At 35.9% G+C, this 16,708-nt stretch overlaps 2 protein-coding genes and 1 long non-coding RNA gene across 5 annotated transcripts in view; all 3 read left to right on the forward strand.

Annotated features, from left to right (window-relative positions):
• Nucleotides 1–16,708, forward strand: part of LOC132126764 (uncharacterized) — a 169,477-nt gene that overhangs the window by 116,486 nt on the left and 36,283 nt on the right. The window lies entirely within an intron of this gene.
• Nucleotides 700–9,993, forward strand: LOC132126182 (nuclear receptor subfamily 2 group F member 6-like). 3 transcript variants are annotated; one of them, XM_059537312.1, is made up of 6 exons: nucleotides 704–973; nucleotides 2,494–2,627; nucleotides 2,707–3,057; nucleotides 5,706–5,800; nucleotides 7,084–7,659; nucleotides 8,844–9,993. In XM_059537312.1, the coding sequence occupies exons 3-6, from the start codon at nucleotides 2,789–2,791 to the stop codon at nucleotides 9,116–9,118; spliced, it is 1,215 nt and encodes a 404-aa protein (XP_059393295.1). In that variant the 5' UTR covers nucleotides 704–973; nucleotides 2,494–2,627; nucleotides 2,707–2,788; the 3' UTR covers nucleotides 9,119–9,993. The 3 variants fall into 3 exon arrangements, with proteins under 3 accessions (XP_059393296.1, XP_059393295.1, XP_059393294.1); XM_059537313.1 differs by lacking the exon at nucleotides 2,494–2,627 and having other exon boundaries at nucleotides 700–973; nucleotides 7,087–7,659; XM_059537311.1 differs by lacking the exon at nucleotides 2,494–2,627 and having other exon boundaries at nucleotides 705–973.
• Nucleotides 10,927–14,395, forward strand: LOC132126449 (tax1-binding protein 3). Its single transcript, XM_059537699.1, has 4 exons — nucleotides 10,927–11,200; nucleotides 12,002–12,121; nucleotides 12,219–12,296; nucleotides 13,547–14,395. The coding sequence occupies exons 1-4, from the start codon at nucleotides 11,162–11,164 to the stop codon at nucleotides 13,685–13,687; spliced, it is 378 nt and encodes a 125-aa protein (XP_059393682.1). The 5' UTR covers nucleotides 10,927–11,161; the 3' UTR covers nucleotides 13,688–14,395.

Here is a 16,708-nt window from a genome sequence, read left to right on the forward strand (position 1 = left end):
TGGTTTGCAGATCTGTGTAAAATTTGGTAAAGAAAAGGAATTTAAAAAGTACAGTTTATAATGCATGTGTCAAGTTCTTTTAAATGTATTAGTGACACCACTTTTAACAAACTTTGATAACAAAACTTTGCTTGCTTTAAGATGTCTTTTTCAGCCGAGTAAAAACCAAAGCAATCATAAGACAAAAAGATTTCCACAGCGAGTGATCTAAAAAAGCCCTAAATTAGATTAACAAGGCAGCACAAAGCTCTTCAGTACAGCACATTTACACCAGCTCAGCACAAAACCATCCACATAAAACAATGACTTCTTTCAGAATATTACAAGATGATTGATGAAACAGGATGAAATGCTCGTGTTTTTTTTTTTAAGCTTGTTTGGTGAGGGACTTTCTACAGTTGTAAAGCTGCCATATTCTTTGATTTTAATCACGCTGACACATCCTCTAAAGTTTAGATCTCCACTAAGAGGGTCTTCTCCGTCCTCAGAGGCATGCTAAGTCTACCTATGGTCATCCCTGGAGGGATTAACCGTGTGTGTGTGTGTGTGTGTGTGTGTGTGTGTGTGTGGTAAAAGATTCCTGGTTGTTTGTGTAGAGTGGCTACAGCCCACTCACTGCTCTTTGACTCTATTACCCTTATAAGGCAGGTGGCACCATAGCAACCAGAGGGCTTGAATAGCAGTGTCAAATCCCTGAACACACACACACACACGCTCACTCGCCCTCCACTACTCAGAGAGAGAGAGAGAGAGAGAGAGAGAGAGAGAGACAGAGAACAGAGCGAGGCTTGTTGGCCAGTCACCACAGACGCTCGGGTCAGCTGTCTCTCCTGACCGTTGAATCTCATGATTTACTGATGAATGGCGAAAAGCAGGGCACGGGAAGCAGTGGACGGCTAAAAGAGCTTAAGGTCGGGAATGCTGAGGCCCCCAAGAGCATACGGCTGGACCAACCGGCACTGACAAAAACAAGGTATGGAAGGACTCTCTCTCTCTCTTGTATTTGCAAAGAGTGTACTGAGTCTCAAATAAAAGGTGTTTGCTTCTCTGCTAAGTTGTAGGGTTGTGTTGTTTAACCAAGTGAAAGAGCAAGGAACTTCCTTGAACTTTCCTCCTTGAGGAGCAGGGTGGGGGCTGAGCTCTGTTTATCATTAGCCAGGTCGCTGTCTGCATGTTTGGCATTGTGGGTTTCTGCTGTTTGGAGGCAGCTCTTTATAAGCAGTTTAACTCTAGTTATAAAAAAGTTACATGGGTTAAAACATTTAGTGTCAAAAATAGTGCAATTGTTGTTACGTTTTAAGTCAACATTAGCTGTTTCATGTTAACTTTTTTTATGCAATGTCAGATAAAAAATAAGCATTTTTTATATGGATATCAATAAAACCACACAATTATAATTATATAACTTAATATTAACATGTTAATATATGTTAAACATGCATTAACATACAGTATAACAATTTCATTTGGCCTTTTTTTTAGCTTTAACAGAAACCAGGAAAAACATGGGTATTTGCTTTATAGGCCAAACCTCAAATGGTGCTGTAAGGTGGAAAGTATTCAACATTTAATAAAAAATAGTAAAAAAAAATTTGCATTGCCAACAGAATCAAAGAATGCATGATTTTATAGCTAAATGGCACTGGGGTTAAATATTGCTGTTTTAATGAAAACATTTTTGTCCTTGAGGTCCTGAGTGTAACTTTTTTGTACCTGTTGTGTAAAATAGATTTATAAGGGTGAAATATTCAAATTCCAATAAAAATACAAAATTTGGGGAAATTTTATGCTATTTGCATTAACAACAACAACAACAACAAAAATGTTTCTGATGATACACAAGGGTTAAAGGAAGCAGTTTCTTTAGTATTATTTGACTTTTAGATCATTTTATTGCTCAGGAGTTGTATTGTCATGGACAATTGTCATTGTCAGGGGACTCTTTCTACTTAAATTACACAAACGAGACCATAGTAGATATACAATAAAACCATAAAGCTATAAAATAAAATTCTTGGTAGAATTCGATGAGAAAATGTTTGACTTCACAGACTGTGGTATCTTCTGAGCACATTATTGAGAAACTAGAGAAGACACTTAAGAGATTAGAGGGGAGTTCTGAGAAGCAGGAGGCTTAACTTAGGCTCCATTTGCTCTTCTTTTAATCTCATTGCTGTCCAGGAGAAACAACCGAGATACTAAGTGATCTCATTTGCGATTTAACCAAAACATGAACCAGTAAATACGAAACACACTGGCAGGTTGAGTCAAACCAACTTACGTGACCTGTAATACCCTCAGCGTTTCTAAACATGACCGCATGTTTCTCAGTACTGAAGGAACCGGTTTAACTTGTCTGTTACTAGGGGGCATGTAGAGTTGGTTTTCCAAGAGTAATGTCACAGTGGCTGCGAGCTGTGCAGCATGTGTATGAGCTTGTCTCTTTCCTGAAGTCTGGGTGCGTTTATGTGTAATTTATTGTTTTCTGTGAAGAGGGCGAGGTGAGCTGTCCAACTCTGAACTGCTCAGTGAATCAAAGGGATCTTGAGATCTCCAGAGGGTTTTGTGGTTAGAGGACATGAAGAAAAGCAACAGGGATTGTGATATGACAAAAACTTGTCAGCCCGGTAAGCCTCGGAGGTCTTCAGAGTGCTGCTGAATGTGTTTCTCCTCCGAGGTCTGACTTATTCGGCTTACTGTCTGCAGCTTGAAGGGATTCGCTCCGGGGCGGATCTGAATTCTCAACGTGGGAAGGTTTCTCAAGCAGCTCCTGCTGGTGAACACAGAGATGGCCATGGTGAGCGGAGGATGGGCCAACCCCAACGGCGGCGCTAATGGACTTGGTGAAAAAGGTTACCTGCGGGGGGAGGAGGAGAACAGCTCGCCCCGGGTGGGGAACAGCGATGCAGAAGGTGGCGAGGAGGACAAGGCCTGTGTGGTGGACTGTGTGGTGTGTGGGGACAAATCCAGCGGCAAGCACTATGGTGTTTTCACGTGTGAAGGTTGCAAGAGTTTCTTTAAGAGGAGCATCAGACGGAACCTCAACTACACTTGCAGGTGAGACACACACATATTATCCAACACACTGTCTTACAAACATATGTTTTCCACTTGGAGTCCCACAAGGATTAGTACTTGCGCCGCTCTTGTTTAGCTTGTATATGCTCCCACTAAGTCAAATAATGAGAAAGAACCAAATTGCCTATCACAGCTATGCAGATGACACCCAGATTTACCAAGCCTTATCTCCAAATGACTACAGTCCCATTGACTCCCTCTGCCAATGCATTGATGAAATAAACAGTTGGATGAGCCAGAATTTTTTTTAGTTAAACAAGGAGAAAACTGAAGTCATTGCATTTGGAAACAAAGATGAAGTTTTCAAGGTGAATGTATACCTTGACTCTTGGGTCAAACCACTAAAAATCAAGAAAAGAAATCGAGACAGACCTTAGTTTCAGTAGTCTTGTCAAAGCAGTAACTAAATCAGCATACTATCATCTAAAAAACATTGCAAGAATTAGATGTTTTGTTTCTAGTCAATACTTGGAGAAACTTGTTCATACCTTTATCAAAAGCAGGGTGGACTATTGTAATGGGCTCCTCAGCGGCCTTCCCAAAAAGACCATTAGACAGCTGCAGCTCATCCAGAACGCTGCTGCCAGGATTCTGACTAGAACCAGACAATCTGAGCATATCACACCAGTCCTCAGGTCCTTACACTGGCTTCAGTTACATTTAGAATTCATTTTAAAGTACTTTTACTCGTTTATAAATCACTCAATGGCCTAGGACCGAAACACATTGCAGATATGTGAATATAAACCTAACAGACCACTCAGATCATAAGGATCGAGTCAGAAATACCAAAGATTCACAGCAGTTGGAATCAGCTTGGAAAAGATCAGATGTGTTAAAACATTAGCCACATTTAAATCCAGACTCAAAACTCATCTGTTTAGCTGTGCATTTAGTGAATGAGCACTGTGCTACATCCAAACTTTTTATTATTGTGATTGTTTATGATCATTTGAATTCATTTTATGTAAAGCACTTTGAATTACCGTTGTGCATGAAACGTGTTATATAAAAACATTTGTCTTGCCATGCATTGCAAAATGCAAAAAAAAAAGCAAAATTTGATTACAACAAACTGCACAATAGTCCGTCTATATATAAATAAACTAAGTTTTTGGACTGCTCAGGCCCAACAGCCAATCACACGCCTTGTTTCCAGATGCATCTTGGAAAAGGAATTTAGCTGAACTTTCTGTGAACTCTGTTAACCTCTTACTGACATTTAAATTACAGTAATAAAGGGAGATTAATAAATCATAGTAATCATGCTTGACGCTGACTTTTTTTTCTCAAGGAGCATGTGCTCCTAAGTCAATTTAATGGCCCGATGAAAAAAGTACAATTAATTCACTCTCACATACCCACATTCAATAATTCGCGATATGCAGATTATGCACAACGAAAATTTCCGATCTAAATCAAATGATTCACAAACCCACTCCAAAGTTCCCATCTAAATTAAACGATTCTCGATCCACGCTGCGTAACCCAGATCTGAATAATCATTAATGATTTCACCCATCACTATAAAATATAATTTACATTAAAATCAGTAAATTAATTTTAAATAGTTTGACCACTGCAATTCAGTTGGTGCAATTAGACTATTATTTTGAAACGCTTTACCATTGCTGGGTGCTTTTTCAAACAGGTGAGGGAGATTACAATTCTTAACCATCTCTACAACATATTACAATATGAACAATGAAGTGAACTCTGTCATAATTTAATCAACAGCAGATCATATGCAATCGCTTGGCGTAAATATGAGTTATTTGACTTTGAAATGGACAGCGCACATATTTAATCATCAAAATCATAGCCTTTTTTGAAGATATATGTAAAAAACAATCGTTTCGCAGTTCATGGTTTTTATGTTTTGTCGCCAAATTTGAGACTTTTTTTATGCACTCGTGCTCCTAAAGTCATTTTACATGTTACATGCACACAATGCAAGTGGGGCACTTTCGAGCCCTGCTGTAATGTTAATCAGGTAACATTACTACTAATGTTAAGATTTAGGCTTTTTTTTGCAAGTAAAGAGGAATTTCTTTCATATTGCATCAAAATATTTTAACGAAACGACTAGCAGTGCAAGTTCTCTCCAAGCTGCTTAGAAGTAACCGTGACTTTGTGCCCACCAGCAAATTAATAAATTAATCCATTTTTTTTTCTTTACTAACTGTGACCTCAACATTTTGAGGGTCATGGTTTGGATGTGTACCGTGGACATCTGGTCATCATATTATGTCAAAACCTTTTCTTTGTTAAGCATATTCATATTTGATTATGTTAGTAAGGTTTAACTTATTTATAAGATTTTCTGGGAGCAAACAGAATAACAAAAATATCTGAAGTGCACGAATGCTACATTTTCATTTGAAAAACACAATTGTGCATGTTCTGTGTATAACTGGCCTCTTACAGCAGATCTGACATTAGCCTTGCTGAATGAGTGCACAGAATTGTGTCCTTCGTGTTTGTGCCAAGGTTACGTGACTGATAATTTCCCTGGGAATCACTGGAGAGCACTTCAGCGACAGCTCAGAAAGGACAGAGATTCTTCTTAAATCTTAAATGATCGTATGTATTCTCTCGGCTCAAAGGTGTCTAAACTGTCTTCCCAGGTCAAACAGAGAGTGTCAGATTGATCAGCACCACCGTAACCAGTGTCAGTACTGCCGTCTGAAGAAGTGTTTCCGGGTCGGTATGAGGAAAGAAGGTCAGCAAACCAGTGAGAGATTAATATTTGACTACATTCATGAGTAATTCTAGTCATTTTACATCGGAAAAGTGTAAAGACAATGTGTTTTCTCAGTAAAACAACTACTGGTTTCAGTTGAACTGTTTTATCGGTGTAACTTACTAGCTGCTGAGCTTAACTATTAAATGCAATTTTGATATTACAAAGAAAAAGATGTTTATCAACTGTTTATCATACAAGCTGTGTGGGTTGACTGGTAACATATTTGACATATCATTAACATTTTTATTCATTATTTTGAACTCAAGACTCATCAGTTCAAAAACTGTAATTTAATGGACATAAATGCAATTTCAAGCAAACTGAAAAACAGTGCAGAAAAATTATTAGTGTGAAATTAAAGTATGTATTTTCTTAATGGATGCTCTACCATTTATTTCTAAATTATACTCTACCAGTCCAAAGTTTTTTAACAGTTTAATGTTTTTTTTTTTTATTTCTCCTCTGCACATCAAGCCAATTATGAAATGTTTTTACTATTTAAAATAACTGCTTTTTATTTGAAAATATTTTGAAATTTAATTTATTCCTGTGATCGAAGCAATATTTTCAGCATTATTACTCCAGTCTTCAGTCACAAGATCCTTCAGAAATCATACGAATATGCTGCTGAATTTGCTTGTTTTTTTTTGGGGGGGGGGGGGGGGATTATAGAAATTAATACTTTTATTTAGCAAGGATGCTTTAATAACTGAATAAAAGTGATGATGAAGACATTTAAAATGTTACAAAATATTTCTATTTAAGATAAATGCTGTTCTTTTGAACTTTCCATTCAACAAAGAAACCTGAAAAAATTATACTCTGCTGTTTTCATCATAATAATAATAATAATAAATTTTTTTGATCAGCAAGTCAGAATATTAGAATGTTTTCTGAAAGAGTAATGATGCTAAAAAAAAATCAGCTTTGAAATCACAGGAATAAATTAAATTTTAAAACATATTCAAATAGAAAACAATTATTTTAAATAGTAAAAGTTTTAGAAATTTTTTACTATTTTTGCTGTACTTTGGATCAAATAAATGCAGGCTTGGTGAGCAGAAGAGACTTACTGTAACTCTTAAAAATCTTAAAAACGTTTGACTGGTAGTGTATAATGAGCCAGATACTGTAAATATTTACAGTCTATTTATTTATATTTCTGAAACAAACAGTTTCCCCCATAGTTTCATGTTACTGTTTGTATCATTATATTGATGTTTCCGTTCTCTCTGTTGGTTTTTTCTTGTATTTTCCAGCAGTCCAGCGTGGTCGAATCCCTCCCTCCCATGCAGTCATCAGTCCAGCCTCCATGGTTGGTGCAGGTGGTGATGTTGGAGGAGGTCAGGGCATGGGTGCTGAATTCTTCAACGGTCAGCCGGTGTCTGAATTCATCTCTCAGCTGCTGAGAGCAGAGCCGTACCCCAACAGCCGCTACGGAGCCCAGTGCGGCCAGCAGCTCCCAGGAGGCAACAGCTCCGTCATGGGCATCGACAATATATGTGAGCTGGCAGCCCGGCTGCTCTTCAGTACCATCGAATGGGTGCGGAATATTCCCTTCTTTCCTGAGCTGCCCGTGTCGGAGCAGGTGGCCCTTCTGAGGCTCAGCTGGAGTGAACTGTTCATCTTGAATGCAGCTCAGTCGGCTCTGCCGCTGCATACAGCCCCTCTGCTGGCGGCCGCTGGCTTTCATTCCTCCCCCATGCCTGCTGACCGTGTCGTGTCCTTCATGGACCAGGTGCGGGTCTTCCAGGACCAGGTGGACAAGCTGACACGATTGCAGGTGGATTCAGCCGAATACAGCTGTCTGAAAGCCATCGCTCTGTTTTCACCAGGTGAGTGATGAACCCGAGTTAGAACGGGGCTAAAGGCACCCCGCGGTAAAAGGTGCCTTTGATATTATTTTCCTCTATACTACTAGATAGCACAAAAACATGGCTTAGCAGTTTCCAAAACATTCGCTTATCAAGGTGCACGTGCATATTTGGCTGATACTTGACGGTCATGTATTTGCCATCATTAGCAACAGTTTTTAAATAACGAAAGAATATGTAAAAGTATGGAATTTGGGGTAAAAAAGTGCCCTTACTGTTGGGGCTAAAGGCACAGTAATTAACATGATAATTAATAGAAGGCTTACTTTTCCATTTGTTGACATAACATGGTTAATATCATATATTTGATCCTGGAGAACAAAAGCAATCTTAAGTCACTGGGGCATATTTGTAGCAAGTCAAAAATACATCATATGGGACAAAATTATAGATTTTTATTTTATGCCAAAAATCATTAGGATATGAAGTAAAGATCATGTTCAATGAAGATGTTTTGTAAATGTTCTACTGTAAATATGTCAACTTCATTTTTGATTAGTAATATGGATTGCTAAGAACTTCATTAGGACAACTTCAAATGTGATTTTCTCAAAATGTAGATTTTTTTTGCACCCTCAGATTCCTGATTTTCAAACAGTTTCTCAGCCAAATATTGTCCGATATTAACAAACCATAAATTAATGGAAAGCCTATTTTTTCAACTTTCTGATGATGTATAAATCTCAATTTCAAAAAATTGACCCTTGCATGATTTATTTTCACACAAAATCTTTTGCTCCATTAATGTTCAATACAAACATATTTATTTTTTCTGTAATTACACATTTTAGGCACAGTGAAAAGCACAGCCTCCATATTAATATTTGATCAAGTAATGCATAACTATTATGATGTTTATACTTCTTGCTTAGAATCTGTATTTGAGAAATGTTTTGCTTTTATTTTAAGTCATTAAATGTACCACTTTTGCCTGCTGGATGGAACAAAATCCCTTAGACTTATATTGAAAGAGGGACCATAGCCAGATCAATGATTATCATAGAAACTTGCACTTTTAGGGTAACACATTTTGACTTGAGACAATGAGGAACCACATGGAAACCATCCAAAACATCCTAGAAATTGCATAGTAGCTTACTAAAAACTTCAACAAATTTGTAAACTCTTTGTCCTGTTTCCTGCAGATGCGTGTGGGCTGTCAGATCCGGTGCACATTGAGAGCCTGCAGGAGAAAGCACAGGTGGCCCTGAATGAGTACGAGCGCATGCAGTATCCAGGTCAGCCGCAGCGCTTCGGGCGACTCCTGCTGCGACTGCCCGCCCTGAGAGCCGTTCCCGCCAACCTCATCTCTCAACTCTTCTTCATGCGGCTAGTTGGCAAGACGCCCATTGAGACGCTTATCCGGGACATGCAGCTCTCTGGAAGCTCCATCAACTGGCCATACGTGCCCGGACAGTAGATGAACAATCAGAGACTTGTTCCCATGTCTCTTCTCAGGCTGAGACCATGATTCCACAGTAACGTGTTGAATGTGGATAGATGTTGAGTTTCGGGTTTTGTTGATTGTGTATATACTGTATGTCTAAAAGAGGTTGACATGTATGTTCCTATGCAGTTTCAATGAGCCATCCAGCACCAGGATACCTCCTGTTTCAACTAATTCTGTCGAGAACATTAGACGAGAAACAGACAGAGACAAACTGTTTATGAAGAAGTCAGCTGATATCTGATCCAAAGCTTTAAAGAAGTGTATAATTCCTTCTTTTTAAGTGAACTATATTATATCTTTATAAGAGACTGCATTTGTGAGAAAATGGTTGGGTTATATAATTGAAGAATCAATGGTGACCGATGAATGGCTATGTTTAGAATGGAATAATAGAATGCACAATACTGCTTTATATCGAATAGTATGTGAAACAGTATGAAATATGCAATATTACATACACCAAACCGTACTATGCTTAGTTTTGATTTCATTATATTGCTTGTTTGTAGTGTAAATATGATGCACTGTATTATAGGATACAGTATTCTGTGCAGAGTGCTTTGGTTGTGTTCAGAATACTTTCAGGTATTACACACTATGCACGGTTTAGACACTATACACCAAAAAGAATAAGAGTAATATGGTAGTGTGCTATTCTGAACATAGACCATGCCTTCGATTGTCCTGTTTAAACCGTTCTGGTGAATTTTTCAACAGGGTGGAGAAATGGTATCAACATTTTCATTGCTGACTGTGGGAAATATCAAGTATTTTTGCATATTAAAAATAAAATGAATGATAAACATGCAGTGCTACTCAAATAAATAAACTGCAAACAAGAAAAAGGACATAAACTTTTTTCGTCTGAAGTTTATGACCATTGTATATGGAAGAATAATAAAACTGGCATCTGTTCTAAACAATAGTTGTTATTATCTACACTGATTTGGCATACAAAAGTTAAAATATTAATCAAGGAAATAAACACGTTTTTTAATGTGATGATAAAAAAGATTACACACTATACACAAAAAAACATTTTAGTCATTATGATTACAGGATGGCTACACCACCATGAATGTTTTACTTTCAATCAATCAACCAAACAATATGAAGTCAGAAATTTAAACAATTAAACCACTTAACTTCACAATTATACCACCCACCTACAAAATCTTTCTGCATGCTGTACAGTAGGGGAAAATAGGGTATAGAAACAATTATGAAGTTTCACATTTAATAAAGTAACATTAAAACAAAGTACAAGCAGTGAGATATTTTGTAAAATATATTTGTAAAATATACTCCAAAATATCTTTAACTTCGAAAAAAGATAAATCCCTTACAAAAAAATAAAAATAAATAAATAATAATAATAATAATATATACGTAATTCTGATCAAATTGCGCCATCTGCTGGTGAAGCAGTGCAGGTGTTCAGTGTTGCCAAATCCGCGGTTTTCACGCTGTTGCCGTGGGATGTGTTTCATGAAGCGTACACAATAACACGATATTTAGCCACTGTACTGCAACTTTTACCAGGGCAACCCCACCAGTAAATGTGAATTTACCCCCCTAGAACGCGATTTTTACCGGAGGATCGCCTCTGAAAAGCGCCTGGGCTGTTTTGGGGGACAGTTTTGAGTAGCAATTAAGCGGTTTTTTTCTGTGAAAACCTGGCAACCCTGCTGGTGCTTGTTTAAACGACAGTGACTGTGAAATCAATGAAAATCACGGTTTTACCCATTAATACCCCCATAAATAAGTCACATCAACATTTACCCATGTTCAGCGGATAAATCCGATTAAGTAAATGAATGAATAGGATGAATAAAACGAGAGAAGTGTGATGTAGTCTCGAGGGCAGGGTGTGTTGCGCAGCCCAGCCCCAAACTGACACACAGCCAAAGAGGAGGAACTTAACAGCCTCACTCGAACGATTATCAGTGAAAATCATTGAATTAAACACCCAGGAGTCCCAACGAGGAATAAAAGCGTTATAAAAAACAGAAAATGTCGTTCATCCCCGGTCAGCCTGTCTCAGCTGTTGTGGTAAGTTTTTGTTCAGTGTGAGAAAGTTTTAGCATGAAAAGCGTCATGTGTGTGGTTCTTTAGTGTTTTTACAACGACAGTGATTCATGTTATATCGTTTGATCGGGAGAGCGGTTTATTTAAAAACGTTTTTTTATTCTCGACAATAATCTGCGTCGTGACAGGATAGTTTGGTTAAGTTTATTTAAGTTTAAGCTAACAGCTGATGTAATGGAAAGAGTTAGCATGCTAGGCTAACGTTAGCCAGCAGGGGAGAACAAAGTGAACAATAGTTAATTTATTAATTTATTATTCGTTTTATTTGTTTATTTATTCAGATCGTGGGAAATGATTATGTGGCACAATATAACGAAACCGAACGTTTTATTTGTAAACTAGAGCAAACCAGAGTATTAATTTAGCTTCCCTAAAATGAAATCATATTCATACAATGCTTTTTAGTCATTTTTGGGATCCAAGTAATATTAAATGATTAATTTAATCGGGGTTTAATTCATTTATATATATATATATATATATATATTTTTTTTTTTTTTTTTTTTTTTCAATCTGTTGTGATGTCACTCAGGTGTGAAGTAAGTAGGCGTGGTATGTTCTTGTTCAGGTAGTGCTACCATATATGGTCATAAACAGCTGTGCCATAGGATGTGTCTTAAATCCTACTTAGCCGCCTACCTATAGCACCTAGTGTGCATTCTCAAAAATACTGACTATGTATATAGATAACTATGTTTTTAAACATACACTTATTATGCCTGCATTGTAAGTCAGCTGTCTTGTGTTTTCCTTTCTGTATTTCAGCAACGGATTGAGATTCACAAGCTATATGAGGGTGATAATTTAATATTAGGATTCAGCATCGGAGGGGGAATCGACCAAGATCCTAGCCAGAATCCCTTTTCTGAAGACAAGACAGACAAGGTGAAAAATCATGTTTAGTGTATTGAATTCTGTTTAGAGTGTGGCATTTTTCCTCTGTCATTCAGAAGTGACTCTTCTAACTTCATTAACGTCGCAGGGAATCTATGTCACACGCGTATCTAAAGGTGGACCTGCAGAGGTGGCTGGTCTCCGGCTGGGAGACAAAATCATGCAGGTGAGTGATCCAAACTATTAAGACAAACATATAATAAGACATTCTCACAGTAATGGAGATTTTTGTCTAGGTCACAAAACTAAACCATTACTGATGTTACTAAACGAATCTCCACTAGAGGGCGCTTTGGCATCATTATTCTTTTTTTTAATTTTGTGACAGCAGTGGTTCACCAAAAAAATTAAAATTTTCAATTTCTTATCATTTTACTCTTGCATGTTGTTTTAAATTGTACGTCTTCATAAAACAAAAAACAACCAAAAAAAGTAATCAAAGTTTTTGTTTTTCACTTAATTGAGTGAACCAATAAAATTGTGGCCGTAGTTCAAGCCAAGGTTGTCAGGTTCCTTCAAAAAACATTTGTATTGCACCTCCCATCCAATAATCGCAAAGAGATTTGTGCTGTGTTGTTCTGATAAGAAAAAAAGTCTAATTGATCAAAATTGGTTAATTTTATCGTAAAATTCAAACGATCAGTGGAATTAGGACATCCTTAAATGTGACGTGACAGATCGTTTAGCCACTTCAGTTCAAGTGGCAGCGCCGTTTTGGAGAGAATCCACTGAACGTAATAAGCATATGCTATTCGGATTTCCTCGCCTAAGGGGGTAATCTCGTCAATGTCAGTGAGCCAATCAGCATTCAGCATGCTTGATGTAACTAACTCGAATGCTGGTGATTGGCTCTGGTGAGGCATCAAGGAATTGAATATATAATGTTGCTGAAATAGTTATTTGTTGCCTTTTTATATCTTTTGCACCTGCTTGGCATTCCTCATGTACTGTAAACACCCTGTATTGCTATGAAAATAGGCAGAATCTCATGAAAATCTAATTATATACTGTCGTAATTGTGGGTTTTATTGGCTTCATGTTTCATCTATAGAAATGTTTTTTTTTTTAATCTGGGTTGAACTTGGAAGTGTTATGGATATTTGTCTGAAGACAGGATGGATTATGAACTCGTAATATAAACCAACGTGAACATGAGCAGCAAAAGAGCTTCCTATGAGAAGAGAAAATGCAGGCAGACAGCACTGGAAACAACTAATTCTCATCAGGTCGCGTAAATCAGAGGAAAATGAATTGAAATTATGATTCTAAGCTATGCAAGCTTGTGCCATGAATTTCTAATATGACAACTAGCTAATTGCATTCAAAGAGCTTTCATCCTGTGCCATCTAGTGTTTTATGACTGAACCTAAAAATATATATAAAATGTAGTTTTTGTGCACTCAATGTCAATTGCAGGTGAATGGCTGGGACATGACAATGGTGACGCATGATCAAGCACGGAAAAAACTCACCAAGAAGAATGAAGATGTGGTCAGGCTTCTCGTTACTAGAAAATCGTTGGAGGAAACAGTCAGACAGTCCATGATGCAACACTAATGCAGATCTGAAACACGCTCATTTGAGCTAATTGAATGTCCTTATTGGTTCATCATATGTTCAGAGCATGTTTTAACTAATAAAATACTGCCAAAGAGTGATGCCAAGACCCCTTTACACTCAGAATGGACTTGTTAAAGTACATGTTAAAGATGATTTTGATGTATTGAACTCTTAACTGAATCAGTGTATGTATGAATGAGTACAATCTAGATTAAGGTTTGCATTCCATAAATTGCTACACTACTTTCAATTTAGCTACACTTTATGCCAAATACTACACTATATTTACCATATATACTCTTGAATGTATCACAGTCTGTGAGCTCCTTATCATTTCATTCATAGATTTCAAGGGCTACAGTGAATTGTTCACCTCATTTTTTGTCAACACGTACATATACGCCTGTTAATTATCAAAAAAGGTACTGTGGGAAACAGCCAGCCAGCTTACTTTAATGACCACTAATTTCGCTAGTTTTTAAATGTATTACTCATTTTATAACTTTGTTTTTGTATTTAATTAACACAGTGTTATCCTATCAAAAATAATCTACATTTGGGACAATTGAGAACACTGCAGTTTTGTATCTAGTGATACCTTTTCATATTTTCCCGGTTTTGAAAATGTTTTTGATAACGATTCTTGGGAGGTTTGAGTGTATGAGGATATATTTTCATGTACGCGAATAAAGGAATCTTCTTGCATATGCTTTGTGTGTTTTAATGATCTCAATGAAGTGTTTGCTGTCTCTGCTCTGATGTCTAATGAGTCTCTTTTGTCAGGCTGTAAATGTCTGTCTTCACATTAAGCTTGAAGATGGTGACATTTCAGAGCAACAAATCTATTTCCTGACCTTTTGCTGTATGTCCAGGCAGTTTTGTACTTCAGGCTACTTTCATCTCTTTAATGTTAGCCGGCAAAGGTGAGCATACAACCAGGTAGCTCATAATGCAACTCACAAAGTGCTGTAAAAGTTAGGCTGCCGATAATTACAGTGCAACATGTCTTCAAACACTCATTCCATATTCTAGGGCACTGGTGAGAGAGTGATATTAGCACATATTAGACAGGATTCATCATATAAATAACAATAAAATGGAATTAGTTCAGAAAAAAGGTAGAAAAGCCATGACCGGGGCAACATCTTTTTAAAAGGTATACCACTATGTATCATTTAGGTACAATATGTTCTCTTTAGGTATTAATATGTACCTTTAAGACACTAGTATGAATTTGTTTAGGGGTAAAAAAGTACTTTGATAAGGTACTGCCTCAGTGACAGCTTTTGCCCTTTTTTCTGAGAGTGTTAAGTATTCATATGTAAACTAATAGCAGTCTGCTAATGATTTCAAATATGCATCAAGGTTTTATGTAACCACCTGCAATACAGAAAATGCAATGTTTTTATTCAACAGATACTTCAGTGAGCAAAGACTGATAATTAAAATGTTATGCAAGATATTAGACAATGATTGATGAATTAAATATAGTGTTTTGATCAACTCAGCTGCATTTAATCTGTCCTATAGGCAAGGCAAGTTTATTTATATAGCACATTTCATACACAATGGTAATTCAAAGTGCTTTACATAAAAGAAAGTAAAATAATCATAAAGAAAAGTAATCATAAAAATAAAACAAGCAATTTAAAAACTTTGAAAATTATTTAAAAGAAAAAATAAGATTTAAAATGAATATGAAACATTTAAAAATATAAAATGATTTGACATAAAATACAGTGAATATGTAAAAAACAGTGCATAATAAGAAAGAAAACACAATTTTGAACACAAAGATAAAAGACATCCAACTGCCAAACAGGTCTGAGGGAAGAAATAATGCAGATAGTTTTATAATAGAAGAAAAATATTATTTTGATATATTTGAACTTGTCTTTACTTTGAAGCTGTAGTACTTGTCAAAAGAAAACCTGATATTTTACTGAAGTCTCGCTAAGGCTGCATTTATTTGATCAAAAATAGCCTACAGTAAAAACAGTAATATTGTGAAATATTACAATTTAATATATTTTCAAATGTTATTTATTCGTTCGATACAAAGCTGAATTTTTTAGCATTACTGCAGTCTTTAGGGTCACATATTTTATGAGTTTAGCCCCTACAGTACAGACCAAAAGTTTGGAAACATTACTATTTTTAATGTTTTTGAAAGAAGTTTCTTCTGTTCATCAAGCCTGCATGTATTTGATCAAAAATACAGAAAAAAATGTAATATGGTGAAATATTATTACAACTTAAAATAATAGATTTCTATTTGAATATACTTTGAAAAAATAATTTATTCCTGTGATGCAAAGCTGAATTTTCAGCATCATTCCTCCAGCCTTCAGTGTCACATGTAACATCAGTCGATCACATGATCATTTAGAAATCATTCTAATATTCTGATTTATTATGAGTGTTGGAAACAGTTCTGCTGTCTAATATATCAATAAAAGGTTACTGCATTTACTGCATTTATTCAAAATAAAAAAAATTTTCTAATAATATATATTCTAATAATAAATTTTCTTTACTATCACTTTTTATCAATTTAACACATCCTTGCTGAATAAAAGTATTGATTTTATAAAAAAAAAGAAAAAATAATTCCTTTCCCCAAATTACTGACCAGTAGTGTATATTGTTATTACAAAATATTTATATTTTAAAAACATAGCTTCTTTTTTTTTTTTTTTTACTTTTTATTCATCAAAGTATCCTAAAAAAGTATCACATGTTCTGAAAAAATATAAAGCAGCAGAACTGTTTCCAACTTTGATAATGAATCATCATATTAGAATGATTTCTAAAGGATCATGTGATAATGATCCTAAAAATTCAGCTTTGCATCAGAAATAAATTATAATTTAAAGTATAATAAATTTAAAAACAATTATTTTAAATTGTAATAATATATCACAATATTACATTTTATTCTGTATTTTTGATCAAATAAATGCAGGCTTGATGAGCAGAAGAAACTTCTTTCAAAAATATTAAAAATAGTAATGTTTC

Source organism: Carassius carassius, chromosome 44 (assembly GCF_963082965.1).
Source record: "Carassius carassius chromosome 44, fCarCar2.1, whole genome shotgun sequence".
Taxonomy (NCBI): domain Eukaryota; kingdom Metazoa; phylum Chordata; class Actinopteri; order Cypriniformes; family Cyprinidae; genus Carassius; species Carassius carassius.